Source organism: Erinaceus europaeus, chromosome 4 (genome assembly GCF_950295315.1).
Source record: "Erinaceus europaeus chromosome 4, mEriEur2.1, whole genome shotgun sequence".
NCBI classification, from domain to species: domain Eukaryota; kingdom Metazoa; phylum Chordata; class Mammalia; order Eulipotyphla; family Erinaceidae; genus Erinaceus; species Erinaceus europaeus.
Window position 1 is genome coordinate 45,364,623 of NC_080165.1, and position 27,063 is coordinate 45,391,685.

The window sequence follows — 27,063 nt, forward strand, 5'->3', positions numbered from 1 at the left end:
GCACTTAACATGCTGTGCTACTGCCCGACCCCCTTTTTATTTATTTATTTTGGGTAGAGACAGAAAAATTGAGATGGAAGGGAAAGATGAAAAAGAGAGATAAAGAGAAACACCTGCTCTACCATTTGTGAAGTGTTCCCTCTGCAAGTAGAGAATAGCAGGCTTGAATCAGGTCCTTACACACTGTAACATGTACAGTCTACCTGATGTGCCCGATCCTATGAGTATTTTTTTTTCTTATAGAACCATCTTAAGATTGAATTCTATAAGAAAGCAAAACTTGTTTGGTGGATATCTTTACACTAAAGGACATTTTGCATCATTGGAGGTTTCCCATTATTTCAGCTTAAAGATTTTTTCCTATAAGGAAAATATTTGAAAAAAAATCACTTTTCTCCTATTTATTTTCCCCTCCAGCAAGCAAGCTATAAATGAATCAGGAAATGCTTCATTGGGTTTTAGTCTTTCAGCTACATGGTCTTCCTTGAAGAAATTTATTCTGGCAGTCAGGCAGTAGCCCAGTGGGTTAAGTGCACGTGGTGCCAAGCTCAAGGATCCTGGTTCGAGCCCCCCGGCTCCCCACCTGCAAGGGAGTTGCTTCACAGGCAATGAAGCAGGTCTTTCTCTCTCCTCTCTGTCTTCCCCTCCTCTCTCTATTTCTCTCTGTCCTATCCAACAATGACGACATCAATAACAACAACAATAATAACTACAACAATAAAAAAAACGGACAACAAAAAGGGAAAATAAATAAATCTTTAAAAAATTATTTTAAGTCTGTATTTACATGAAAATTTATATGCTTTTTTTTAAAATACAAGGATATTATGATAATGGCCTTCATAATAGCAAAAATATGAAATAACCACTATGTTGAGCAGTGGAATAATTGATCAGATGAATGATATGTTCATATAATGGTTTGGTATGCTATTACTAAAAAATTATGTTTATGAAAACTACTAATAGTCATTCAAAAGAAAATAATCATAATATAAAAACTATGGATAGAGGATTATGGAAAAGTTATTTTTGTTTGACTTCTGATTGTGGAAAATTATGGAAACACATCAAAGATGGAAAGTAAAGCAGAATATTCTGTACATGGTAGGACTTCATCTTCTTTCGTATATGTAATGTGTTTTCTTTGTTGTTGTTTCCTAATTTTCCCTAGTGATTTTTCTTCATAATAAGTGTAACATTCAAACCTTGTAAATCTTAGATTATACAATTACAGCAGTATAGTTTTGCACCACCAAAGTTAACCAAAAGTTAGTAACACCCCTCCCCCAATATTAACTTCCATAGCCCTTTTGAAGTCTTAGAGACAATTTGGTCACTTTTTTTTTTTTTACAAGTTCACATCTTTTTTTTTTTTTTTTAATATTTATTTATTTATTTTCCCTTTTGTTGCCCTTGTTGTTTTAGTGCTGTAGTTATTATTGTTGTAGTTATTGGATAGGATGGAGAGAGGAGGGGAAGACAGAGAGGGGAAGAGAAAGATAGACACGTGCAGACCTGCTTCACCGCCTGTGAAGCGACTCCCCTGCAGGTGGGGAGCCAGGGGCTTGAACCGGGATCCTCACGCCAGTCCTTGTGCTTCGCGTCACATGCGCTTAATCCTCTGCGCTGCCGCCCGACTCCCACAAGTTCATATCTTTATATATATATATATATATATATATATATATAATTTGTTATTGGCTAGAGACAGAAATTGAGAGGGGAGAGGTTGATAGAGAAAGAGAAAAAGATACCTGCAGCCCTGCTTCACCACTTGTTAAGCTTTCCCCTTGCAGCTGGGGACCAGGGGCTTGAGCCAGGTCTTTGTGCACTGTAATGTTAGTGCTTAACCAAGTATGCCACTGTGTGGCCTCCAACTTCACATCTTTTAATTTGGGAGTTCTTGAATATCTATATTAAAGGTATCCATTCATTTCCATTATTCTTTATATATGCAATATGCTTTCATGTATGTGCTTGTGTGTGTATATTTATAACAATCCAAAAAGTTATGACAAGGTTTTTTTTTCTTCTTTATACAGAGAGGAGCAATAGTAAGTGAACCAGCAATTCAGGTGAGAAGGAAAGGAAAGAACACCCAAGTTTGGACTATTGAAAAGCTGGAGAATAAGTTAATTGACATGAGAGATCTTTATCAAGAATGGAAGGAAAAAATCCCTGAGGTAAAATAAATAAAAAGATTTGGGGCCAAAGGGAGATGCATAGTGGTGATTATACAAAAAGGCTTTTGTGCCTGAGGCTCTGAGGTCCCAGGCTTAGTTTCCAGAAATACCTTAAAACCAGAGCTGAGTATCAGTGCTCTGGTATTTAAAAAAAAAAAAAAAAAGGGGGGGGTGGGGGATAATGTATATATTTTGGTCATGTTAAAAGCCAATAATATTTTTAAAAAATAAATGAATGAAAGGCATAATGTAAAAGCTTTATAATCATATGAATATGTCAGTGAATATTTACATTTCTGAACAACGATATTATAAAAATAAAGTAAGAGTGATCCTGAAAGTCTTAGTAAATTTACTCCCTCATAACACATGATCCCTACACAAATTTGTATTAAATGAAGGGAGCATAGCATTTTCTTACTGGCTGCATTTTTACTACATTTCATGTGAAATGTGAAATGGTATGGAGCAAAATAAGTTTAGACTGTTTTATAAGTGTTGTGAAAAATCAGCTTGAAAGCATGGGTTTAGTATCCATTAGCACATGTTCACGCTTTGCCAGCTGTGCGCTGAGAAAAATCTTTAGAAAGCATAATTTTTTTTTTTTTTTTGGAACTTAGTGAAAGTGAAGACTCAGTTGAGGAAATGAGGCAAATGAGAGAATGAAATGAAAGCAACTGCAGGTGGTATGTGATAGTAACTAAAGGTCTTTCCACACTTAGTCCCCCAACTATGAAGCCACTTTATCTGCTGATTTTGCTTTATTGATGTAACATAATTCTAGCTTTCTTTTTAGTCTATTTGGATAAAACATATATTGTAATGTTAATTTTAAATAACATTTTTCAATTGATGTTTTGGTTTAATCTGCCTGCTTCTTAACCAATCAGGCAAAGAGGCTCTATGGGAAGAAAGGTGACCCTTTCTATGAAGCTCAAGAGAATCACAATCTAATTGGCGTGGCGAATGTGTTCTTGGAGTGCCTCTTTTGTGATGTGAAACTTCAGTATGCAGTCCCTATCATCAGCCAGCAGGGGGAGGTAAGGACAAGTCGACCTTGACAAAAAACCAACTGAGGCCTGTTTTGTTTTTTTAGTTTGATCTACATTCTTGAAATAGCTCAAGAAACTAGGTTGAACAGTCAAAATCTGTATCCTGAGGGACCAGGAGGTGGCATACCCTGTTAAGTGCAAGCATTACAGTGCGCAAGTACTCGGGTTAAAGAGCTGCAAGTGCCTCTCTCCCTCTCTGTCTCCCTCTCTACTCTCAATTTCTCTCTTACCTATCAGATAATAAAGAATAAAATTAAATTTAAAAGAGAAGAAAAAGTAACCACAGGGAGCAGCAGATTTATGAAAAAGAAAAAAACAAACACATCCTCTTTATCTGCTAATACCAACAGAAACTATAAAACTGAATCATGGTTTTTTAAAGATTACTATTATATCTTATAAATGTGGTTTACAAGTTTTTTTCTTTGTTTTTTATCAAATTCAAAATCTTTTGGGAACCAGATTCAACTCTACAACCTATATTTCATTTCTCTTTAGTCTCCTTTGTGATGCATTCTATATCCTCCCTCGCCCCAAGTAGATTTTATAAGGTAGAGCTTAGGAGGGTTATTTTAGAATCTAAATATTCAAAGACTAAGCATCCCATTTTTAAATTCAGAATTCAATTACTTTGATATTATTGGCCTCATATAGTTCTGGAATATTTCATCAAATGTTCAAGTTCAAACTTTGTTATTTTATCCATCTCATCAGTTGAATCTCTTTATCTAGTTGGCACTTTATTTTCTAGCCTATCCTCCAGTAACTTTCACATTTACAGTACTGCATTTTTGTGTGTGTGATTCTTAGAAACACACTGAGGATAAGATGCCATCCTAACCAAAGCGAAATAGGACAGTGACCTGGGAGCTGTCACAGAAGATGAAAGCACTGGATGTTCAAAACATGAGCTCTGGTCCCCAGTATCGCATGTGCCAGAATGATGCTCTAGTTCTCTCTCTCTCCCTCTACCTTTCTCTTTCTCATAGTAAATGTCTTTAAAAAAGAAGAAAGAAAGAAAGAAAGAGAGAGAGAGAGAGAGAGAGAGAGAGAGAGAGAAAGAAAGAAAGAAAGAGAGACAGAAGTGGAAAAGGAAAAAGGAAAGAAAAAGTGAACCAGGAGAATAGACCCTACTTTTTCAATAAATGCTCATAGTTTTATTTATATAAACAACTCTCATGTCCTACATCTGAATGTGGTGCTCCAGAAAACTAGTGGACTAGAGTTGCTCTTTCCCATGTTGAAACATGGGTATAACTCCTGTGGCAAAGAAGAATAGAAGTCCCAGGGGTCGGGGTGGTAGTGCAGCCGGTTAAGCACATGTAGCACAAAGCTCAAGGATCGGTGTAAGGACCCCGGTTGGAGCCCCCAGCTCCCCACCTGCAGGGGAGTCGCTTCACAGGCCGTGAAGCAGGTCTGCAGGTGTCTATCTTTCTCACCCCCTCTCTGTCTTCCCCTCCTCTCTCCATTTCTCTCTGTCCTATCCAACAACGAACGACATCAATAATAACCACAACAAAGCTACAACAACAAGGGCAGCAAAAGGGGGAAAAAATGGCCTCCAGGAGTAATGGATTCATGGTGCAGGCACTGAGCCCCAGCAATAACCCTGGAGGCAAAAAAAGAAAAAAGAGGACAAAGAATAGAAGTCCCAATAGCAAAGTGGCTATACCTGATTTTTTAAATTGTTTTATTTCTTGTTTTTATTTGTGAGAGAGAGAGTATGAAAGAGACCATAGCATCGAAGGAAGCTTCCTTCAGAGAGAAAGAGGCTGGGTTCTTAACCTGTGTTGTGCACTATGCCAAAGCAGCACATACTACACATGTGAGCTGCCTCACTGATCCTGACCACATCTGTTTAATTTACCATTGTAAGTGCAGTATTTAGTCAAGTTCTTGATACAGAGCCAGATATTGGGTTGTTGGGTAAATAAATAATATAAATCCCTTAACAGTCTATTCACATTTCTATTCTAGCAGCTAGTCTGCACTGCTATTATTCAGGTTTTTTTTTTAACTTCTCTAAATAGAACCTGTTTCTTTATGAAAATAGCAGACTTTAGGTAAAGTACAATAACTGCTTACTACCTGCTTATGAGTTGCCACATAGGAGAAAGATAAGAAGAGAAGTGACTTCAGATGCCAGTTTCAGAGAGAGAAAGTTGTCTCAAAATGAGGCAAGATGATTATAGACACAGATGAAGGAAAAGTCTGGTTCAGGAAGCACTGAGTTTCCCAGAACTGGAGATGCTGATGCAGTGGCTTTGGGGTTGCTCTTCAGGAGCAGGCCATATTGTTCACGTGATCCCTTTTAACTCCAAGGTTTCTGTGTCTTTGACCTAGGTTGCAGGGCGTCTCCATGTGGAAGTGATGCGAGTTACAGGAACTGTCCCAGAACGCGTCGTGGAGGATGACTCCTCTGAGAACTCCAGTGAAAGTGGGAGTCTGGAAGTTGTAGACAGCAGTGGGGAAGTCATTCACCGAGTTAAAAAACTGACATGCCGGGTGAGAGCATAGTTCTAGGGAGACTCAGACAACTGAACTTTCAAATTTCCTGTGATCCAGAAGGTGCCACAGTCGATGAAGACTTGAACCCATGGGCAAACGGTCCCAAGTTCAAGCCCCAGAATTGTATGTGCTAGATTGATGAGATACATCTCTCTCATTTGTCAGTAAATCTTTTTTTTTCATTGTCTTTATTTATTTATTGGATAGAGACAGCCAGAAATTGAGTGAAAGGGGGGAGATAGAAAGGGAGACAGACAGAGAGACACCTGCAAACCTGCTTCACCATTCATGAAGCTTTCCCCCCTTGCAGTGGGGACTAGGGTGCTTGAACCTGGGTCTTTGCCCATTGTAACATGTGCGCTCAACCAGATGCACCACCACCTGGCCCTTATCAGTAAATCATTTTAAAAATAAAATAAATTTGGGGGTCAGTCGGTACTGCAGTGGGTTAAGCGCATGTGGCACAAAGCACAAGGACCGGCTCGAGCCCCTGGCTACCACTTGCCGGGGAGCCACTTCACAAGCAGTGAAGCAGGTCTGCAGGTATCTGTCTTTCTCTCCCACTCTCTGTCTTCCCCTCCTCTCTCCATTTCTCTTTGTCTTATCCAATAACAAGCGATATCAACAATAACATAATAACCACAACAAAGCTACAACAACAGGGGCAACAAAAGGGGGAAAAATGGCCTCTAGGAGCAGTGGATTCATGGTGCAAGCACTGAGCCCGAGCAATAACCCTAGAGGCAAAATAAATAAATAAATAAAAAATAAATTTATTTTTATAAAATATTTTAGAAGTTTTTCATGGAGCATAGCAAAAGATAAAATATTCTAATAGAAATACAGTGACAAACTACTTTTCTCAGAAATACAGCACACTTTCTGATAATAGTTGCATGAAATTTAAAATAAAAATCATCATGTATTTGTCATATGCAGAGGTATGTTGCTTAGTGAAATGTGCTGCTAAAATAAAGCTCAGCCCTATATCAGATGCTTCCTTAGTCATTCAGAACATTTTAGAGGGAGGTGTGCATTTTGCAAATTTATTGCCATATTTTTGATTAGGGTTACAGAGCTATGCTACAGTATTCATTATGGATTAATACCCTTAGTAAACTAGTCTCAAGTGTTTCCAGATATTCAACAGATGACTTGTTTGTTCCATTGCTTAATCTTAAGTTTGGTGTCATTTAATAGAAGAATTATGTCTGTACTTTTCATCTCTCCAGGTGAAAATTAAGGAGGCAACTGGGCTGCCCTTAAGCCTCTCAAATTTTGTCTTCTGTCAATACACATTCTGGGATCAGTGTGAATCTACAGTGGCTGCTCCAGTGGTGGACCCAGAAGTGCCTTCCCCACAGTCCAAAGATGCGCAGTACACAGTGACCTTCTCTCACTGTAAGGTACAGTATTGTTCCAAAATGAGCTCTTGGGAGGCAACCAACCCTGGCTCAGTTCAGAACTCTACCTGTAACGTGGAAGTTTTCCCCCATAATACTGTTTTATAGCTGTTCTGAGGGAAATAACCTCAACTAATAGAGTACAGAACTTGCATGCCAGAGGCCCCCAGTTTGATCTCCGGTACCACATGCACCAAAATAATGATCTGGCTTCTCTCTGTCTCATGTAAAATCAAAATAATTTAAATGGTATTTTATAATTATGACATGTTTGGGTTTTTTGTTTTGTGTTTAGGTTTTTTTTTTTTAATTATTTATTTGATAGAGGTCACCAGAAATAGAGAGAAGGGGAGAGATAGAGAGGGAAAGAGACAGAGAGACATCTGGAACACCATTCACCACTTGCAAAGTTTTCCCCCTATAGGTGAGGACCGGGGACTCAAACCTGGGTCCTTGCATATTATAGCATGTGCGCTCAACCAGGTGTGCCACCACCCAGCTCCAACATATTTGTTGGTGAATTAAATCTGAATTTTAATGGTATTGTAGCTAATAACTGGTTTATTAAATGCTATTCTTAGAGCCCCTTAGTTCATTGGGGGATCTTTTCACCTCTAAAAACTATAAATTATGCAAATTGTTCTTTAAGTTCATATTTCTTCTACAATCAGATTGTCTCAAAATAAGTGAAAAGGTAGATAGTATAAAAATAAAACAGTATTGGGGGTTGAGCAGTAGTGCAGCAGGTTAAGTGCATGTGGTGCAGAGCACAAGGACTGGCCTAAGGATCCTGGTTTGAGCCCCCGGCTCCTCACCTGCTGGGGAGTCACTTCACAGGCCGTGAAGCAGGTCTGCAGGTGTCTTATCTTTCTCTCCCCCTCTCTGTCTTCCCCTCCTCTCTCCATTTCTTTCTGTCCTATCCAACAACGAACAACATCAACAACAATAATCATAGCAAAGCTACAACAACAAGGGCAACAAAAGGGGAAAAAAATGGCCTCTAGGAGCAGTGGATTTATGGTGCAGGCACTGAGCCCCAGCAATAACCCTGGAGGCAAAAATAAAATAAAATAAAGCAATATAGTACAGTTGTTTCCAGAAGTTAGAGTCATGGAGGGGTCTTCATATGAGATTCCACTGAGATGCTAAAAAATTGGGGGGAAAGATTGGCTTGATTCTTTGCTGGCTTCTTGCTTCTGGATTATTTTCCATACTTCTCAGTAGATTTGTTTTTTATACTCTAACCCCCACCTGTTTGTATTTTTTAAATATTTATTTATTCCTTTTTGTTGCCCTTGTTGTTTTATTGTTGTAATTATTGATGTCATTGTTGTTAGATAGGACAGAGAGAAATAGAGAGAGGAAGGGAAGACAGAGGGGGAAAGAAAGATAGACACCTGCAGACCTGCTTCACCGTTTGTGAAGCAACTCCCCTGCAAGTCGGGAGGTGGGGGCTCGAACCAGGATCCTTACTCTTTGCACCATGTGCGCTTAACCCACTGCGCTACCGCCAACTCCCTGCATTTTTTTATATGTGCTCTCAAGATAAGTGTTTCATCTGTTTGCATTTAGATGAGGAGTTGGAGTGGGAACATTTGAGATAAAGAGCCCAGAATTGTGAAAATTATCATAAAGCTTAATTCTGTCATTAGTATTTTATTTTATTTTTTGCCTCCAGGGTTATCACTAGGGCTCGGTGCCTGCACTATGAATCCACTGCTCCTGGAGGCTATTTTTTCCCTTTTTGTTGCCCTAGTTGTTTATCATTGTTGTTGTTATTGATGTTGTTGTTGGATAGAACAGAGAGAAATGGAGAGAGATGGGGAAGACAGAGAGGGGGAGAGAAAGGTAGACACCTGCAGACCTGCTTCACTGCTTGTGAAGCGACTTCCCTGCAGGTGGGGAGCGGGGATGGGGGGGGCTCCAACCGGGATCCTTAAGGCGGTCCTTGCCCTTTGTGCCATGTGCACTTAACCCAGTGCGCTACTGCCCAGCCCCCTGTCATTAGTATTTTAAGCTAGAGCAAGGAACAATGAAAAGTTTCTTTTTTGATATGCTGATTAGTATCAGTCACCTGAAAGGCAGAGTGATCCTGTAGAATCAAGAATAAACCAGGACAGAATAGCAGCCGTGACACTGCACTACCCCATGGCCATTGGCCTCAACAAGGGCCACAGAGTCACCAAGAACGTCAGCAAACCAAGGCACAGCCACCACCACAGGTGCCTCAGTAAGCACACCAAGTTCCTGCAGGACAAGATCCGGGAGGTGTGTGGCTTTACCCCCTACTAATGCTGCTCAAGGTCTCCCAAGCAGGCACTCAGGCTTATCAAGAAGCAGGTGGGCACCCCCATCTGCACCAAGAGGAATCGGAAGCTGCTGAGCGATATGCTGACCACCATGAGAAAAGCAGCCTGGGCTCCACACACACACCCTACTCTGAATAAGCCCATGTTCGAAAGAAAAAGAAGGAAGGAAGGAAGGGAGGGAGGGAGGGAGGGAGGGAAGGGAAGGAAGGGGAGAAAGAGAAAGAAAGGACCAGGGTAAGGGAAGATAGATTCAGCTGTGTGACTATTAAGCAGGACAGTTTGCTCCCCCTCACTGTCCTAATTTATAAAAGAAAGGATCTAAATAAAGTTACAGCATCCTTTCCAGATCTAATCTGCTAGGGTTCTTTATGATTTCCTATAAAAAGAGCAGAGATGAGTTTAAGATTGGGATCAGACTAATATGCTTCAAAGTCAACCTATATACAGGTGAAAGAGAAAAGGTTTCTCAGATTTCTCTGTACCTAATGCCCATCTTTTTTCTTCACCAGGACTATGTGGTGAATGTAACAGAAGAATTCCTGGAATTCATTTCAGATGGAGCACTAGCAATTGAAGTATGGGGCCACCGGTGTGCTGGAAATGGGAGCTCCATCTGGGAAGTTGATTCTCTTCATGCTAAGACAAGAACACTGCATGACAGGTTAGTATTTGGCCATGAGCTTCATATAGTAGGTCAAGACAGCACTTGGGCATTTGTTATGAATATAGACACACGACATAGGAGGGAGCATAGTGTCTAAAGTATTGAACTTTTAAGCATGAGGTCCTGAGTTCAATCCCCAGCATTATATGTGCCCAAGTAATGATCTCTTTCTCTCTCTTCAAATAAGAATGATGAGCTACCTGCAGACCAATGTTCATGAACCCATGTTCAAGCCAGGTCTCCACAACAGTGAGGGTGGCTTCAGTGCCGTGGTATTTTTCCATTTCTCTCTGTCTTTCCATGTGTCTGAAAAAAAAAAAAAAAAGAGAGAGAGAAGAAAATGAGCATGGAGTGGTGAAGCCCAGCAGTGACCAAAATAAAGGGACTACCATTCATTGAAAAAACTCAAAGAACAGGCTGGAGAGATAGCATAATGGTCATGCAAACAGACTTTCATGTTTGAAGCTCTAAGGTCCCAGGTTCAATCCCAACACCACCATAAGCCAGAGCTGAGAAGTGCTCTGATCATCCAGTGAAGTGGGGAAAGGAGGAGGGAGAGAGGGAAGATAACATGCTGAATCAAAGTACATACTTTATGATTCTATTTATATGAGCTTCTAGAAAAGGCAAAAGCTAATCTCTGAGGTTATATGGTTGCTATGGACTGATGTGGGAATTGAATGGTAAGAGGTGTGAGCAAACTTTGAGGGGTAGTTTGTTGAGTTACATAGGAATCCACTTTCGTCAAAATTCATCAAACTCTTTGCTTGTAAATTGGACATTTCACTGGGTGAGTGACATTTCAATAAATAAATGAGTATACCATACAGTTGTTCTGAGTGTTAAACAAGTAAATCATCTATGGGATATACGTAGCACAGTACAGGACACATAGCAAGTCCTCAAGTGGATGGTGACTTATTTCAGCTTCTGATAACGCCCCTGAGTGATAAAATCATCGCACTGTATTCTTACAGGTGGAATGAAGTAACACGTAGGATAGAGATGTGGATCTCCATCTTAGAACTGAATGAGTTAGGGGAGTATGCAGCAGTGGAACTCCACCAGGCAAAAGATGTCAACACAGGAGGCATCTTTCAGCTCAGACAGGTACTAAGTTTCTTTTGTTTTCCTTCCCACTCTAATAGACAGTTTCTGAAAATTTGCTTGTCATTTGCCTCTGTTTCCTAATTCTTTTTCCTTCCTTTGTATCCTGCTCACATTCCTCCCCATTCCCATTCTTGGCATGTTCTAATTACACTCCTACCTTGGCAGGGTCATTCCCGGAGAGTTCAAGTCACTGTAAAACCTGTGCAGCATTCAGGGACATTGCCACTTATGGTTGAAGCCATCTTGTCAGTATCCATGGGCTGTGTGACTGCCAGGTCCACCAAGCTCCAAAGAGGGCTGGACAGTTATCAGGTAAGATAAACAGATTTAAAGTTTATTTATCAAAAGTTTCTAGGAAAAGTTGATTAATACAGCATAAATGCAGTCCATGATCTAGACCCATTTAGGAATATTACAAAACCTCTTGCCTCATTTCAGAATTCCATCCTAGTCAGATTTCTATTCATTGCTCTTTTTCCAGTTTTAAAATATGATATTGGCTTAGTCTCACTGAATAAAAATTTATTTATAAGGTCACATATTGATGCTACAGTATTCCTCTACTATAGACAGGTTTTATTTTATATCTAGCCCAAATTACATTGGATATTAGGCATTACTGTCTGGTTTGATACATTTTTGTTATTGTAAAATTACTACATCTGCTGACATGATTAGCCAAGTCTTTGAATTATTTTTTTTATAATCAAAAGTTATCTTCATGGTTATCTTTGTCCATTAAATTTCCATTTACCAAATCTTTTCTCATTTAAAAAGAAATTTAAAGGGTCCAGGTGGTGGCATACCTGGTTGAATACACACATTACAGTGCATAAAGACCTGGGTTCAAGACCTCAGTCCCCACTTGCAGGGGGAAGCTTCACAAGTGGTGAAGCAGGTCTGCAGGTGTCTCTCTGTCTCCCTCCCTATCTCCCTCTTCCTTCTAAATTTATCTCTGTCCCATTAAACAAAATAATTAAAGGTTAAAGTAAATCTAAAAAGTTAAAAAAATAAAAAGAAATTTAGGCAGCCAGGCAGCAGTGCACATGGTTAAGCACTCACATCACAGTGCGCAGGGACCCAGGTTCAAGCCCCTGGTCTCCACCTGCAGGGGGAAAGCTTCAAGAGTGGTGAAGCCATGCTGCAGGTGTCTCTCTGCCTCTCTATCTCCCCCTCCCCTCTCAATCTCTCTGACTCTATCCAATAATAAAGAAATATTTTAAAAGAAAAGAAATTTTAAAAGGTGAAAATCTCTCAGATTGACCTTTATACTGCCAGTCAGAACTCTTCAGTACTAAATCTCCAGTTTAGTACTAGGGAGAAATGGCATATTTTAAAAAAATCAAACTCACTCATCTGACTCCTTCTCTGGCATACGTGAAAGGGAGCACAGTCTCTATTGTGGCTGGAGAAAAGCATTTTTCTGTGGAGTCTGGGCATAAAAAGTCCATTCCAAGATGATTCATCTTGTTTCTATGTCCCTTGGACTTCATGATATCCAAATAAAGATTTCTGAATACTAAAAAATGCATTTGTTGTACTCTTCAGGTCTTTAAAGAAAGCACAGCTTCTTAGGTTATTTTTTCCCCCATTTTTGTTGCCCTTATTGCTGTTGTTGTGGGATAGGACAGAGAAATCAAGAGAGGAGGGGAAGACAGAGAGGGAGAGAAAGATAGACACCTGCAGACCTGCCTCACCATTTGTGAAGCGACTCCGCTGCCTGTGGAGAGTGGAGGGCTGGAACGTCATCCTTGGCGCAGAGCCTTGCGCTTCACGTCGTATGCACTTAATCCACTGTGCTACCGCCTGGCCCCCTATTTTAATTTTTTAAAGCAACTCTTCTCTCTTAAGTTAAATGGTTTTGGTTTTGTTTGTTTGTTTTTGTTAAAATCTGAGCTCTCAAACATCAGCCTTTCCCAAGCACGAGTATAGGACCAGCTATACTCTGACTCTCAGCAACTGAACTCTTAAACTGTTTTAAAGATTTGGACAGGGACGATGAGGGCATTTCTCCTCTTCAAAAATTACCTCCCCAAAAGGATGTGGGTTACTATCTTCTAATAAACTTCCTTTTTTAATACATAACTTCTTACAAGTTACATATATATATGTACATATATACATATACATATATACATATATATACATGTTTTGTTTCTTAACAGAGCAGTGTTCAGCTCTGACTTATAGTTCTGAGGATTGATCCTGGTACCTTGGTGCCTCAGACATGAAGATTTTTTTTTTAACTTTTTTTTTTTTTCAACCAGAGCATTGCTTAGTGGTGCAGGGGATTGAACCTGGGACTATGGAGCCTCAAGCATGAAAGTCTGTTTGCATAACCATCATGCTATCTACCCCTGCCCAAAGGTTTTTTTAAATAACCATTATGCTGTCTCCTGAGTGCATAAATTCTCTTTCAAATCAAAGTTTTTTTTTTTTCACTGCCATGCTTAAAATCAGGTCTAGTAACTGTTTTATTATTGACAGAATACTGTATAGTTATTCTGATGTAGTTACTTGAGTTAATACAGAATACTCTGATCCTGTAATGACTTTACCTCTTGAAAACCCAGGCCAATTTCAGTTAATTAAAATACTTAGTAGAAAAATTAATGGTGGGGGTAGATAGCATAATGATTATGCAAAGAGACTCTTCTGCCTGAGGTTCCAAAGTCCCAGGTTCCTCTGCACAACCATAAGCCAGAGCTAAACAGTGCTCTGCTAAAATAAGGGAGGAAGGAGGGAAGGAAGGGAGGGAGGGAGGGAGGGAGGGAGGAAGGAGAGAGAGAAGAGAGAGAGAGAGAGAGAGAGAGAGAGAAAGATTGGAACTTCCTATTTGTGTTTTACTATTATGGGGGGTTAGTTCAAGAAAATTTTAGTTATTAGACTTGCATTTATTAAGTTATAAATATTTGATGATAAACTAAATCAGCTTATTTCGAAATCTATATAGGTGAATTTTAATTACATTTTAAAGTAGTTTTTAATTTATTTATTTTGTTTACTACATATGAGACAGTTTCACATGAGGCAGAGAAAAAGAAACCAGAGCACCTTTTTGCCACATGGCTGTGCTAGGAATCTACCAGTTGAGACACTTCCTCAGCTCCTTAAAATGCTAAAATAATAATAATAATAATAATAATAATAATAATAATAATAAAACTGTGGAGATGGTTCAGAGTTTTTTTTTAATTTTTATTTATAAAATGGAAACCATAGGATGTGGGACACAATTCCCACCACCAGAACTCCATATCCCATCCCCTCCCCTGATAGCTTTCCTATTCTTTATCCCTCTGGGAGTATGGACCCAGGGTCATTATGGGGTGCAGAAGGTGGAAGGTCTGAATTCTGTAATTTCTTCCCCGCTGACATGGGCGTTGACAGATCAATCCATACTCCCAGCCTGTCTCTCTCTTTCCTTAGTGGAGAAGGATCTGGGAAGGTAGGACACATTCGTGGGGTCATCTGCCCAGGGAAGTCAGGTCGGCATCATGATAGCATCCGGAACCTGTTGGCTGAAAAGGTTCAGAGTTTTATGCAACACATTTTTATACCTGAGGTGCTGGAACCAATCCCAGGTTTAGTGCCCAGCACTGCTGGAATCTAGAGCTTATGGGCCAATATTTACATATATAGATGTAGATTTTTATTTTTTTATTATTATTTTTTTTTGCTTCCAGGTTTGCTGAGGCTCAGTGCCTATACTACAAATCCATTGCTTCTGTGTCCATTTCTTCAAAAAAATTTTTTTGATAAGACAGAAAGAAATTGAGAGGGGCGAGGGAGAGAAAGATAGAAACCTACAGACCTGCTTCACCACTAGTAAAGTGACACACACACACACACCGCAGATGGGGAGCAGGGGCTCAAACCAGGATTCTTACACAGTTCCTTGCTCTTCATACTATGTCCTCTTATCCCAGTGCGCCACTGCCTGACCCACCATGTAAATATTTCTTTTTTTTTACAAAAAGTAACTTATTCCTAGCTTCAGGGCCTCTCCCATGGAATTAACTTTTTGCTAAAGACATATTTTAGGATGGCAGATTTTTGCTATACATAATTGCAGAAACTCTTTTGTATAATTACTATAAAATGTTGCTAAAGAGTCAGGAAAATAGCTCAGTGGTAGAACACATGCTTTAAATGTATAAGTCCCTGGGTTTGATCCCTGGCACCAAAAATAAACTTAAAGTACTGCCATTTTAAAAACTGCTAAGGACAGTTCTGATTTTTATTCCCAGTAGTGTATAATGCTGTATAAACATATTTGAAATAATGGGCTGTGTTGTTGCCGTTTTGTTGTATATATGCAGCCTTGAGCTCCCCAGTGAGCTTTTGCCTGAGATGATTTAGTCAGTAACACTGGTGTGGTGCAGGGAAGACAGCTCTGACATGAGATGCTAGAGCCTAGCGCTGCCACCACCTGTGTTTTCTTAGACTTAAATCATTTTATCCTTCAGTGCATTCTTTTCCTCGTTGCTTAAACTTAAGAGGTTAGGCAGTAGAGATTCTTTTTTTGCCTCCAGAGATATCGCTAGGGTTCGGTACAATACCAAACAATCCACTGCTCCTGTGGCTGATTTTTCGATTTTTTGGATAGGACAGAGAAATTGAGAAGGGAGAGGACAATAAGGAGAGGGAAAGATAGACACCTACAGACCTGCTTCACCACTTGTGAAGCGACTCTCTGCAGGTGGGGAGCCAGGGGCTTGAACCAACATCTTTAAGCCTAGATCCTTAAGCTTCGTCCTATAAGCGCTTCATCGGTGCACCATGGCCTGGCCCCAGCCATAGAGATCTAAAGCCCCTTCTCTAAAGCCGCTTCTCCATCTCTCTCTCTCCCTCTCCCTCTCCCTCTCCCTCTCCCTCTCCCTCTCCCTCTCCCTCTCCCTCTCCCCCTCCCCCTTCCCCTCCCCCTCCCTCTCTCTCTGTCTCTCTCTCTCTCTTTCCCTCCCTTCCCTCTCCCCCTCCCCCTTCCCCTCCCCCTCCCTCTCTCTGTCTCTCTCCCTTTCCCTCCCTTCCCTCTCCCTCTCCCTCTCCCTCTCCCTCTCCCTCTCCCTCTCCCTCTCCCTCTCCCTCTCCCTCTCTCTCAAAAAGGTAGGAGAGAGAAAGAACCAGACATCACCCTGGTATATGTGCTGCCTGGGAGCCAACTCAGGACCTCATGCTAGAGAAAGCCCAATGCTTTATCCACTGCGCCACTTCCTGGACCACCTAAAGCCCCTTCCCATTTGCCTTTTCGTCTTGCTAACTTTGTTCTAAATCTCAGTTCTCCCACAAATATGCAACAACTATTTGCATAAGGCCTGATTCATTGCTGTTGGTTCCTGTCCCTATCTAAGAAAGCTTTTGTTTTTTTTTAAAAAAAGTGCTTTCTTATACTTGAAAGGTAAAGAATCATGAACATTTTTTTCCCAATGCAAGTACTCATTACATTCCAGATATGCTACCCCTGTGATTTCCCCAAATGTGGGAAATTCATGCTTACCATTTGTGGAGTGTTTGTGCTTTTCCTTGAAAATAAATGACTTTTCTTTATCTAATTCTTTTTACATTCTTTTTTAAATTTTTTTCTTTATTTATTATTGGATAGAGACAGAAATTGAAGGGGGAGGGGAGATAGAGAGGGAGAGAGACACAGAGAGACACCTGCAGCCCTGTTTCACCACTTGTGAAGCTTTTCCCCTGCTGATGGGGACCAGGGGCTTGAACCTAGGTTTTTGTGCACTGTAATGTGAGTGCTTAACCAGGTGCACCACCACCTGACCCCTTTAAATTCTTTAAGTAATTATAAATAAGCGAATCAAATCCACTGAACCTTTTTTGAGGTTAAGGTTAAGCTAAATCTCAAAAGTTTTATCATGCTAATGTTGTGTGTGTTGCCTGTTACAATGTATGTGTTAAGCTTAAAGAATTTTTTTTCCTTGTGTGCTGTTTGAGAAACAAAATGCATGTCCTTTATGTTTATTTTTTTCCTACCAGAGAGATGATGAGGATGGTGATGATATGGATAGTTATCAGGTATTGCTGCTGTCAATTCTGTGGCATGGGGCACAGCTACTGCTAATTGCCAGCATTTGCAAAGCAGAGGGAAGGGAGGAGGACAGAGAACCATAGTGCAAGGATTTGCAGTTTTCACTCACTCTTGATTTGCTTTAAATATAATCAGAGATGCAATACTTTTTCTGTAGCTTTCTCTCTCAGTTCAAAATTTATAAACAGATACAGTATTAATTCAAGATGTCATCTTGAATTACTAGTTTGTAAAGTCTTCTATCTGAATTAAATTTATGGTCTTAAAAATCATAGTTATCCATGCATAATTTATAATGGACTCTTATCTTTCCTATGCAAAACTGTATTAAGTTTCTCACATCTATGAAACTAGTATTGTTCTATGCCATTTTATTTTAAGACACTATTACTGGATAGAAAAGTCAAAGACATTTTAAGCACATAGTTTTGATTGGGTTTTTTTTTTCTTGGTAAGTCAGTTTTCTTCTCTCATTACAGCCAAAATCTCAGCTTTTTTTTTTAATGGAGAAAAATTTGAATTTTTATCTAGATAAGTGCTGACTAATCTTATTGTAGAATGTGGTACTTTAATGGCTAAAGAGACAAAACAAGATAAAGTTTTCTGGGTTTGATTCCCAGTCTTTATAATTAGTCTCCACATAGATTCTATAAAAGCATATTTTTAAAGTGTGCCTTCCTGAATAAAACATGTAGGTAAAGCCTCCAAAGATTCTCAGGTGTCTTCATGTAACATTGCAAGGGTTAAACTAGAATGAAGTGAGCCAGAGAGCATTTTGAGTAGAATTGGTGGGGTTTTTTCCCTTCTTAATTTCACCAAGAAAGCAAACAAAAACAAATTTCAGGGAATACACCAGTATCTCATTGGATCTCAGCAATGCCACTAACATCCCTTGGCTGTGAGCTTCCTGCCATTTTACTCAAAGTGAAGTCAAACAGCTGCTTCTGGGAGTTCTGAAAGCATGGCTGACTGCATGTAGGGTTTTTGCTTGGGAGGTTTTTGGTAGCAGGTAGAGATAAAAATCTTGCATAAATTCAAAGAGTTCTCTGCTGACCTATTCTTTGCATTTCAGAATATACACAGTATCAAGCCATTGAACTGTGAACTATGAAAATGCCTGCCGTTTTCCATTTTATTCCCTGTTACATGGCTTGGGCTCTATTCATGGTGTCCTTCCTGCTTGGAATCACAAACGAATAGCTGCAATTTAAACATACACACATACATAACATGTAAGAATCATCAACAGCTGGTGTTATTTGAGCTTCTCTTGCTTTTAAGTAAAATTATCCTTTTGGAAATTCAGGGGTTCTGATTTCTAAGTAACAGAATCCTCAGTCAGCATGCAAAGTGACTGAGGCCTCTTTGCTTTCCTGCATATTAATCACACAGCAAATGTTCAGTGGCCTTTCCTAATAAAAAGTTTCCTAATCATTTTAAACGTCTTAACTAAAAATAAAAACAGATGTGTGTGCACTATATAGCAAAATGTTTTCCCTCCCTGTGTCAGGAAGAAGACTTAAACTGTGTGAGAGAGAGGTGGTCTGATGCACTCATTAAAAGACGAGAATACTTAGATGAACAGATTAAAAAAGTCAGCAATAAAAAAGGTATGTGAGATTAAAGTTTTTCCTGGGAATAGCTTTTATTTTCCCTTCTAGGTAGTAGTGACAAATTACTTTCTCGCTTGGTTGGACACTAGTATCTTAGTTTATTGACCTGTACCAATTGTAGATATTAGTGCATGTTTCCTTCTCCTTTGTTGACTTGAAAAGGCTCTCAATTTCAAAGTAAGTTTTCATAAAAGTGAGGTAACTGCGACGTTAAATGTTGAATTCTGTTTTTGATTCATGCGAATGTGATCGATATCTACCCCTGTCTCAGTATGAGGTGTTATAGACTCAGAACTTGAACCTAAAGGGTTCAGCTAAAGAGTCATTTCTGGACCCACAATATTTGGCAGGTCAGTGCCCAGCTATTACTAGACAGTAGCCATGAACTCAAGTTGGCCTGAAGCTAAAAGAACAGCTCCACTCCCAGCAGCTCCAAGGATACAGTTTGCTTAAGCTGGCAGTGGTCCCTTGAATTCCAGACTATGAATAAACTTTCAAAACCCTAGTACCTCATTCTGAATATATAACTTGCTCATGCAATTGACTAATCTGTTTCATGTAGAGTTAACAAAAACTCTCCCTCAGCAAAACATCTTGACTCAATGTCCTTGGGGTCAGCTTATATATGTACTCAGCCTGTTAGTGAAAACCCATTTTGACTATATTTGGGTAACTCCAAGTTGAATTATGGGTTAGAAGATTTCAAAATATATCAAATAAAGTCCTTTTCATAGTGAAATAAGGAAAATAAAGTGGAATATATAAAGGTTGTTACCTGTGTGTGTGTGTGTGTGTGTGTGTGTGTGTGTGTGTGTGTGTGTTTCCTACCAGGGTTATTTATCCCTGGGGATTAGTCAGTGTCTGCATGATTCTACTGCTCTCAGTGGCCACGTCTTTCTTTTCTCTAGTAGAAGGTAAGGAGGAGGGAAAGAGGGAAAAGGAGAAGTAGAGAGAGATGAGACAGGAAAAACATATTCTGATGCTTGTGAAGTTCCATGACTCAAACCCAAGTCCTTGTGCAGAGTAACATGTACTCTACTGGGTGAACCGTGTACTGACCCCCTGACCCCCTTTACTCTATTTTTATATAATAGTGTGTAGTTTTATAAGGCAATACCATATCCATTATTGCATTTGATCCTTCCAACTAGTGCATGAAGTAGACATGATTTATATTGCGCCTGTTCAGTAGATTAAAAAACTAAGACTGGGGACTACCTGGTTGAGTACACATGCTACAATGCACAAAGACCCATGGGTTGAAGCCCCTGGTCCCCACCTGCAGTGGGAAATCTTCCCAAGTGATGAAGTTGTGTTGTTGGCATCTCTCTGTCTAACTCCCCCTCCTCAGTTTCTGTCTCTATTTAAAAAAAAAAATGTAAGAGAAAAAGAAAGAAAGCTAAGACTCACCTATCTAAATCCTCCTGAAATTTACAGAACCAGTAACTCCTGGTTCTATTTCTTGTTCCAGTGCTTTTTTTTTTTTTTTTTTTTGCCTCCAGTCACTGGGGCTCATTGGCACTATGAATCCACTGCTCCTGACAGCCATTTTTTCCATTTTATTGGACACGACAGAGAGAAATTAAGAGAGGAGGGGAAAACAGAGAGAGAGAAAGATAGTCACCTGCAGACTTGCTTCCCCACTTGTGAAACATCCCCCTGCGGGTGAGGAGCAGGGAGGTCAAACCCAGATCCTTTTCATGGGTACTTGGCGCTTTACCAGGTGTGCTGCCACCCAGACCCCTCCAGTGCTTTCTGTTCCTGGCTTCTGGTCTGTTAGGCTAGTGTCCTGGCCTTTCTGCACTCAGTAGGATGCTCAGGCCTCAAGTTCTTTTTGGAACAAGGATTTTGATTTTTTTTGTTGTTGTTTTTTTTTTAAACCAGAGCACTGGTCAGCTTTGGCTTATGGTGGTATGGGGGAATAGAACCTGGGACTTTGGAGCCTCAGGCATGAGAGTCTCTTTGCATAACCATTATGCTATCTACCCTCTGCCCTGGAACAAAGATGTTTAAACTACTTGTAGGAGGCTGAGTTGGTGGCACCATGTCCAAACCCCCAATCCCAATTTGTAGAGGGGAAGCTTCACTGATGAAGCATGCTGCCAGTATCTCTTTTTCTTCCCCTCCCCCCACCTCCCCCTTCTCACTCCATTTCTCTCTGACTCTGTCAAATAAATAAATAAAATATTGGGAGTCGGGCGGTGGCGCAGTGGGTTAAGCGCACGTGGCGCAAAGCGCCAGGGACCGGCGTAAGGATCCCGGTTCGAGCCCCCGGCTCCCCACCTGCAGGGGAGTCGCTTCACAGGCGGTGAAGCAGGTCTGCAGGTGTCTTATTTTTCTCTCCCCTCTCTCTCTGTCTTCCCCTCCTCTCTCCGTTTCTCTCTGTCCTATCCAACAACAAAGCAACGTCAACAATGGCAATAATAACCGCAACGAGGCTGCAACAACTAGGGCAACAAAAAGGGGGGAAAATGGCCTCCAGGAGCAGTGGATTCATGGTGCAGGCACCGAGCCCAGCAATAACCCTGGAGGGAAAATAAATAAATAAATAAATAAAATATGAACGTCTTAAAAAATATAAAAGACAGACTACTTGTAGATATCACGGAGTAAAAATACATTTTGCTTAAATTTAGAAGTTGTGCCTTTTATCTCCTTGGCACTCATGCCATCACTCTTCTCTACAGAAAAAACTGAGGATGATGTGGAGCGGGAGGCCCGGCTTGTTGAGCAGTGGGTGGGACTGACTGAGGAAAGGAATGCTGTGTTGGTGCCGGCTCCGGGCAGTGGAATCCCTGGGGCACCCGCAGACTGGTAAGTTCCACCCTTTCTTCTGTTACAAGCCTTACAGGATGGTGCAGGTGACCTGTGGCAAGAGTCATCCAACTGTAGGAGCTCCGTAAATGGTGGAGTGGTGCTGAAGTGTCTCTTCTCTCTCCCTCCTCCTCCCAGAAATTAAAGAAAAACTCAAGTCATGCAAATAAGTTTTCAGAATTAGCCCAGTAAATGCTAAGTAACATGGTAAGGACCATCCATTTCTAGTGCTGTCTTCCCTACCACAGCCAACTTCCTCTCACAGTAAGCCAAAGAGAATTACCTTGCCAGGAGACCATACTCCTCAGTTCCTCAGCATAAGCAATTTTTTTGAATCAACACAAATCCCCTAATTTGACCAGAAGGGTATTTCCAGCTTGTATTTGAGGAAGACAGAAATATGCCCTGCTGTGTTCTTTGTGTGGACACTAACGTGGTAAATAATGACACATTGTATAAATGGTGATCAGTCAAGTCAGTTGATCAGTATGGTATTTTTGACTCTGGAATCTTATAAATGTGGATTTAGTTTCCAGCTGCAGCTAACTGTTTAGTTCTCTTAGCATCTCAGAGACTTCCTTCCTAGTAATAGAACTTTTGGGCAAGAAAGACAACAAAATGGTTATGCAAAGAAACCCTTATGCCCAAGGCTCCAGAAGTCCCAGCTTCAACCTCTTGTACCACCATAAACCAGTACTGAGCAGTGCTGGGCCGGTAGTGGCAAACCTTATTGAGTACTCACATTACAGTTACTTATTTATTTATTACATAAAGACAGAAATTGAGGAGGGAAGGCTGCGGAGATAACATAATGGTTATACAAAAAGCCTTTCATGCCTGAGGTACCAAAAGTCCCCAAGTTCAGTCCCCAATACCACCAAAAGCCAGAGCTGAACAGTGCTCCAGTATAAATAAATAAATAAGAGGGGGGAGATAGGGAGAGAGACACCTGCAGACCTACTTCACCACACATGATGCTTTCCCCCTACAGATGGAGACCAGGGACTTGAACGTGGGTCCTTACACATTGTAAAGTGTGTGCTTAACCAGGTGTGCCACCACCTGGCCCCCACTTTGAGCCTTTTTTTTTTTAATTTTTTTTAATATTTATTTTATTTATTCCCTTTTGTTGCCCTTGTTGTTTTATTGTTGTAGTTATTATTGTTGTTGTCGTTGTTGGATAGGACAGAGAGAAATGGAGAGAGGAGGGGAAGACAGAGAGGAGGAGAGAAAGATAGACACCTGCAGACCTGCTTCACCGCCTGTGAAGCAACTCCCCTGCAGGTGGGGAGCTGGGGTTCGAACCAGGATCTTTATGCCGGTCCTTGTGCTTTGCGCCACCTGCGCTTAACCCGCTGCACCACAGCCCGACTCCCCACTTTGAGCTTTTTAAACACTGTTGACCCTTGAACAACTAGGAGTGGGAGATATGGGCCAACATTCTGTCGAAGTCAGAAATTCAAATATAATTTACAGTAGGCCTCTTGTTTACACTTATTTCTATTGTTCACATTACTTTAATCTGTAAATGTGGAGTCTGCTAATAAAAAAGAAGTTTGCATTTAAAGACCAACTGTACTGATTTTTTTTTTTTTTTTACTACTTTTGGGTTCTGATCCTATACCTTGTTCCTGAGCTATCTTAATAAGGATTAAAAAATAGGAAAGCTATCAAGGAAGGGGATGGGATATAGAGATCTGGTGGTGGGAATTGTGTGGAGTTGTACCCCTCTTATCCTATGGCTTTGTCAGTGTTTCCTTTTTATAAATAAATAAATAATCTTCCCTTTTTCCCATCACAATGACTCTTTTTTAAAAAAGGCCTCAAATAACCTTTATTTTTAGTGAAGTAATTGTCATCCATGTAGCTCTTAATATAAGTCACGTAGCTTTCATGATTGTTGTTAACAGAGATGCCAAGAAGTATAAAATGTCTGCTTCCTTGCCTCTCTTGCATTTGATTATCTACCAGGATATAAAATGCCTGTTTTGTTATGATTGAATGTTATTATTAAATTTAGGATCCCACCACCTGGAATGGAAACCCACATACCAGTTCTTTTTCTTGATTTGAATGGTAAGTAGGCCTAATATTCTAAGGTTTTCACACTTAATTAAAGTTTGTAACCTATTCAGATGCACATTGTCCTGATCCTTTAATCTCTTTTCTGATCACTCATATGCCATGTCTCGGAGACATGTACAGTCTAAATATTTGTAGCCATGACATGTAGAATCACTAGGAGAGAATTGTGGCTATTTAGTCTAAAAAGAGATCACATAGGAGATTGAAAAGTACACACTTAAGTATTAAAAGAATTACATAGCTTCTTTTTATTGGATACAGGAACCACCTGAAAAATAGTCACCCTCAGAGATTATGAATATTTAAGTTTTTCAATGACCTAGGAATCTACATTTCAGACTAGTGCCCTTTGCTCCTCAACCCTAGTAGTGCCAAAATACCAGAAAAATGCATTACACCTCTGCATTAAGACCTGTTCTCTATCATAACAATTAGATCAATCCTGATCACACCTATTAGAGTTATATTCTGTGTGTCTTAGTAGTAAAATTCATCTTCAAAATGAAATCTTAAATAGTACCTCCCATATCTAGGCTACAAAACAGAATTGTTCTGTTTGGGGATGGGCAGGTTCTGGCAGGTACCTCTGCAGGGGTCCATGGGCTAGAGAAACAATGAATAGTAGATGGATGGAAGACACCAGGAACTTGGCTTTGACTCTGCATACGAGTTTTTTTTTGTTTGTTTGTTTGTTTGTTTTGTTTTTTTAAACTTAGTTTTATAGTCACTGGGGCCTCACTGCTCTAAGCCAACTTTTGATAAAGATAGTGGCAGAGAAGGGGAAGATACCAAAGCACTGAAGTTCCCTCCAGTGCATTGGTAGTCAAACTTGAACCTGGATCACATGCATAACAAAGCAAGCACACTTTCAGGGTGAGTTATTTTACCAGCCCCATATGAAGAAGTTTCAGAAGTCTAGAATAAAAGTATATGCGCCTCATGAAGTAGTGAATTCACTGTCATTAGAGTCAAATAAGCAAAAGGATTTGCTTGTTTTGTAAAGATTTGTAAAGAGTGACTCCCATATTGGGTAGGACATTGGAAATCCAAGATAATCTTCACATTTCTCCCTACTGGTTAGAACTTTGACTCTAATTATTGAGGGCTGCTCAAATCACTTAATTTTTTTGTAAATTAAATAGGATAATGAATTTAATACTAAGTTACAAGGGAGTAAAACATCAGAAAACAGAAAAGTGATTTTTTTTTTCCCACCAGTGTTATTGCTAGGGTTTGTTGCATGCATAATGAATGCACGACTCCTTGTTGCCATTTTTTTTTATTGAGGGGATTAATGGTTTACAGTCAATGGTAAAATACACTAGTTGGTACATATGTAACATTTCTCAGTGTTCCACATAACACTCTAAGCCCTCACTAAGGTCCTGCCCCACCATCATGTTCTAGGACCTCCTCCTACTCCAGCATCTTTTACATTAGTACAATATACCAAATCCATTCCAAGTTCTGCTTTGTGATTTCCCTTCTGTTCTTATTTTTCAACTTCTGTCTATGAGTGGGATCATCCCATATTCATCCTTTTCTACCTGACTTATCTCACTTAACATAATTCCTTCAAGCTCCATCCAAGCTGGGGTAAAGAAGGTGAATTCACCATTTTTAATAGCTGAGTAGTACTCCACTGTGTATATATACCAGAATTTACTCAACCATTCATATCTGTTGTTGGACACCTAGATTGCTTTTAGCTTTTGGATGTTCAAAATTTGCTGCTGTGAAAATATGTATACACAGATCTTTTTGGATGGGTTTTTTGGTTCCTTAGGATATATCCCCAGGAGAGAAATTGTAGGCTCATAGAGTAGGTCCATTTCTAGCCTTCTGAGAGTTCTACAGACTGCTCTCCACAGGAGTTAGGCCAGTTGACATTCCCATCAGCAGTGCAGGAGGGTACTTTTGCCCCCCCTACCCACATCTCCAGCATTTGTTGTTGTTGTTTCTGATGTATGACATTCTCATACAAGTGAAGTGGTATTTCATTGTTGTCTTTATTTGCATTTTTCTGACAATCAGTAACTTAAAGCATATATATATATATATATATATATATATATATCCTTTTGGATCTCTTCTTTGGTAAATATTCTATTCATATCCTCTAACCCATTTTGGATTTTTTTTTTTTTTTTGCTGAGCTGCTATTATTCCCCCCCCCCCTTTTTTCCCCTTATATTTGACAGGACAGAAAGAAATTGAAGGAGGAAAGGAAACAGAGTGGGTGAGAGAAAGAGACACCTGCCACACTACTTCACCACTTGTGAAACTTCCCTCCCTGCAGATGGAGATCAGGGACTTGAACCTAGGTCCTTGTACATGGTGCACAAGGCTGCTACACTGCCCAAGCAGCAAAACTCTAAAGTGTTTGTTGTAAATATATTTTCTCCCAGGACTACATCTAGAATCTATTAAGTCTATTTTATAGGAGACCCACAAAAGGATATCTTTATTTCCATAGTTGTTTTGGTAAAAGACGAAAGTGGTTCTGCCATTTCGGTGGCAGTATAAGTAATGAAAAATGAAATAAATAAGAAAGCTCCATCTGTATATTTAAAATTGTGGTTAAAGGGGACTGGAGAGATAGCTCACTGGATAGGACAATTATTTTGACATGTACCCAAGTCATATTTTAGTCCTACCACTACATGGAAATTTTATGACTCTTGGGAAAGCTCCAGTAACTGTGTTATCTCTCTCTCTCCCTCCCCCCCCCCTGAAAAAAAAAGTCTTGGGGCCAGGTGGTGGCACATATGCAATGCACAAGGACCTAGGTTCAAGCCCCTGTTCCCCACCTGCAGGGGGAAAGCTTCAGGAGTGGTGCAGCAGGTCTGCAGGTGTCTCTCTGTCTCTCTCCTTCTCTATCTCCCCCTTCCCTCTCGATTTCTGGCTGCCCCTATCCAATAAATAAAGATAATTTTAAAAAATGTTTAATTTAAAAAGAGTCTAAGAGTTGTACCATATGCACATACATATGTACATAATTTTAGTGTTTCCTTTAATAACTGACTTTTCCTCCACTTGTGTTTCTGTGCCCTGGACTTGACTAGCGGATGACCTCAGTGCCAATGAACAACTTGTGGGCCCCCATGCATCGGGTGTGAACTCCATCCTGCCCAAGGAGCACGGCAGCCAGTTTTTCTACCTGCCCATCATAAAGCACAGTGATGAAGAGGTAATCAATCCCTAAAACACTCTTAAGGACTTCAGACTACAACACATGTCTCTGGGCCTGTCTTCCCATTAAAATGCGATGGTCTG

General features: G+C 40.1%; 1 protein-coding gene and 1 pseudogene across 8 annotated transcripts in view; both read left to right on the forward strand.

The window, feature by feature from the left end:
- The window catches only part of KIF13A (kinesin family member 13A), a 255,765-nt gene that overhangs the window by 201,961 nt on the left and 26,741 nt on the right, over positions 1 to 27,063 (forward strand). For 5 of the 8 annotated variants that reach the window (XM_060189313.1, XM_060189316.1, XM_060189317.1 and 2 more), the window contains exons 19-30: positions 2,046 to 2,186; positions 3,077 to 3,226; positions 5,582 to 5,743; positions 6,979 to 7,152; positions 9,968 to 10,119; positions 11,100 to 11,232; positions 11,398 to 11,544; positions 17,224 to 17,262; positions 18,786 to 18,885; positions 21,576 to 21,702; positions 23,723 to 23,778; positions 26,853 to 26,977. In XM_060189313.1, the coding sequence (XP_060045296.1) occupies positions 2,046 to 2,186; positions 3,077 to 3,226; positions 5,582 to 5,743; positions 6,979 to 7,152; positions 9,968 to 10,119; positions 11,100 to 11,232; positions 11,398 to 11,544; positions 17,224 to 17,262; positions 18,786 to 18,885; positions 21,576 to 21,702; positions 23,723 to 23,778; positions 26,853 to 26,977 (1,506 nt within the window). The remainder of the gene's footprint in view (positions 1 to 2,045; positions 2,187 to 3,076; positions 3,227 to 5,581; positions 5,744 to 6,978; positions 7,153 to 9,967; positions 10,120 to 11,099; positions 11,233 to 11,397; positions 11,545 to 17,223; positions 17,263 to 18,785; positions 18,886 to 21,575; positions 21,703 to 23,722; positions 23,779 to 26,852; positions 26,978 to 27,063) is intronic. The other 3 variants (XM_060189315.1, XM_060189321.1, XM_060189320.1) reach the window with 1 other exon arrangement.
- LOC132538178 (large ribosomal subunit protein eL36-like) lies at positions 7,171 to 9,878 on the forward strand (annotated as a pseudogene).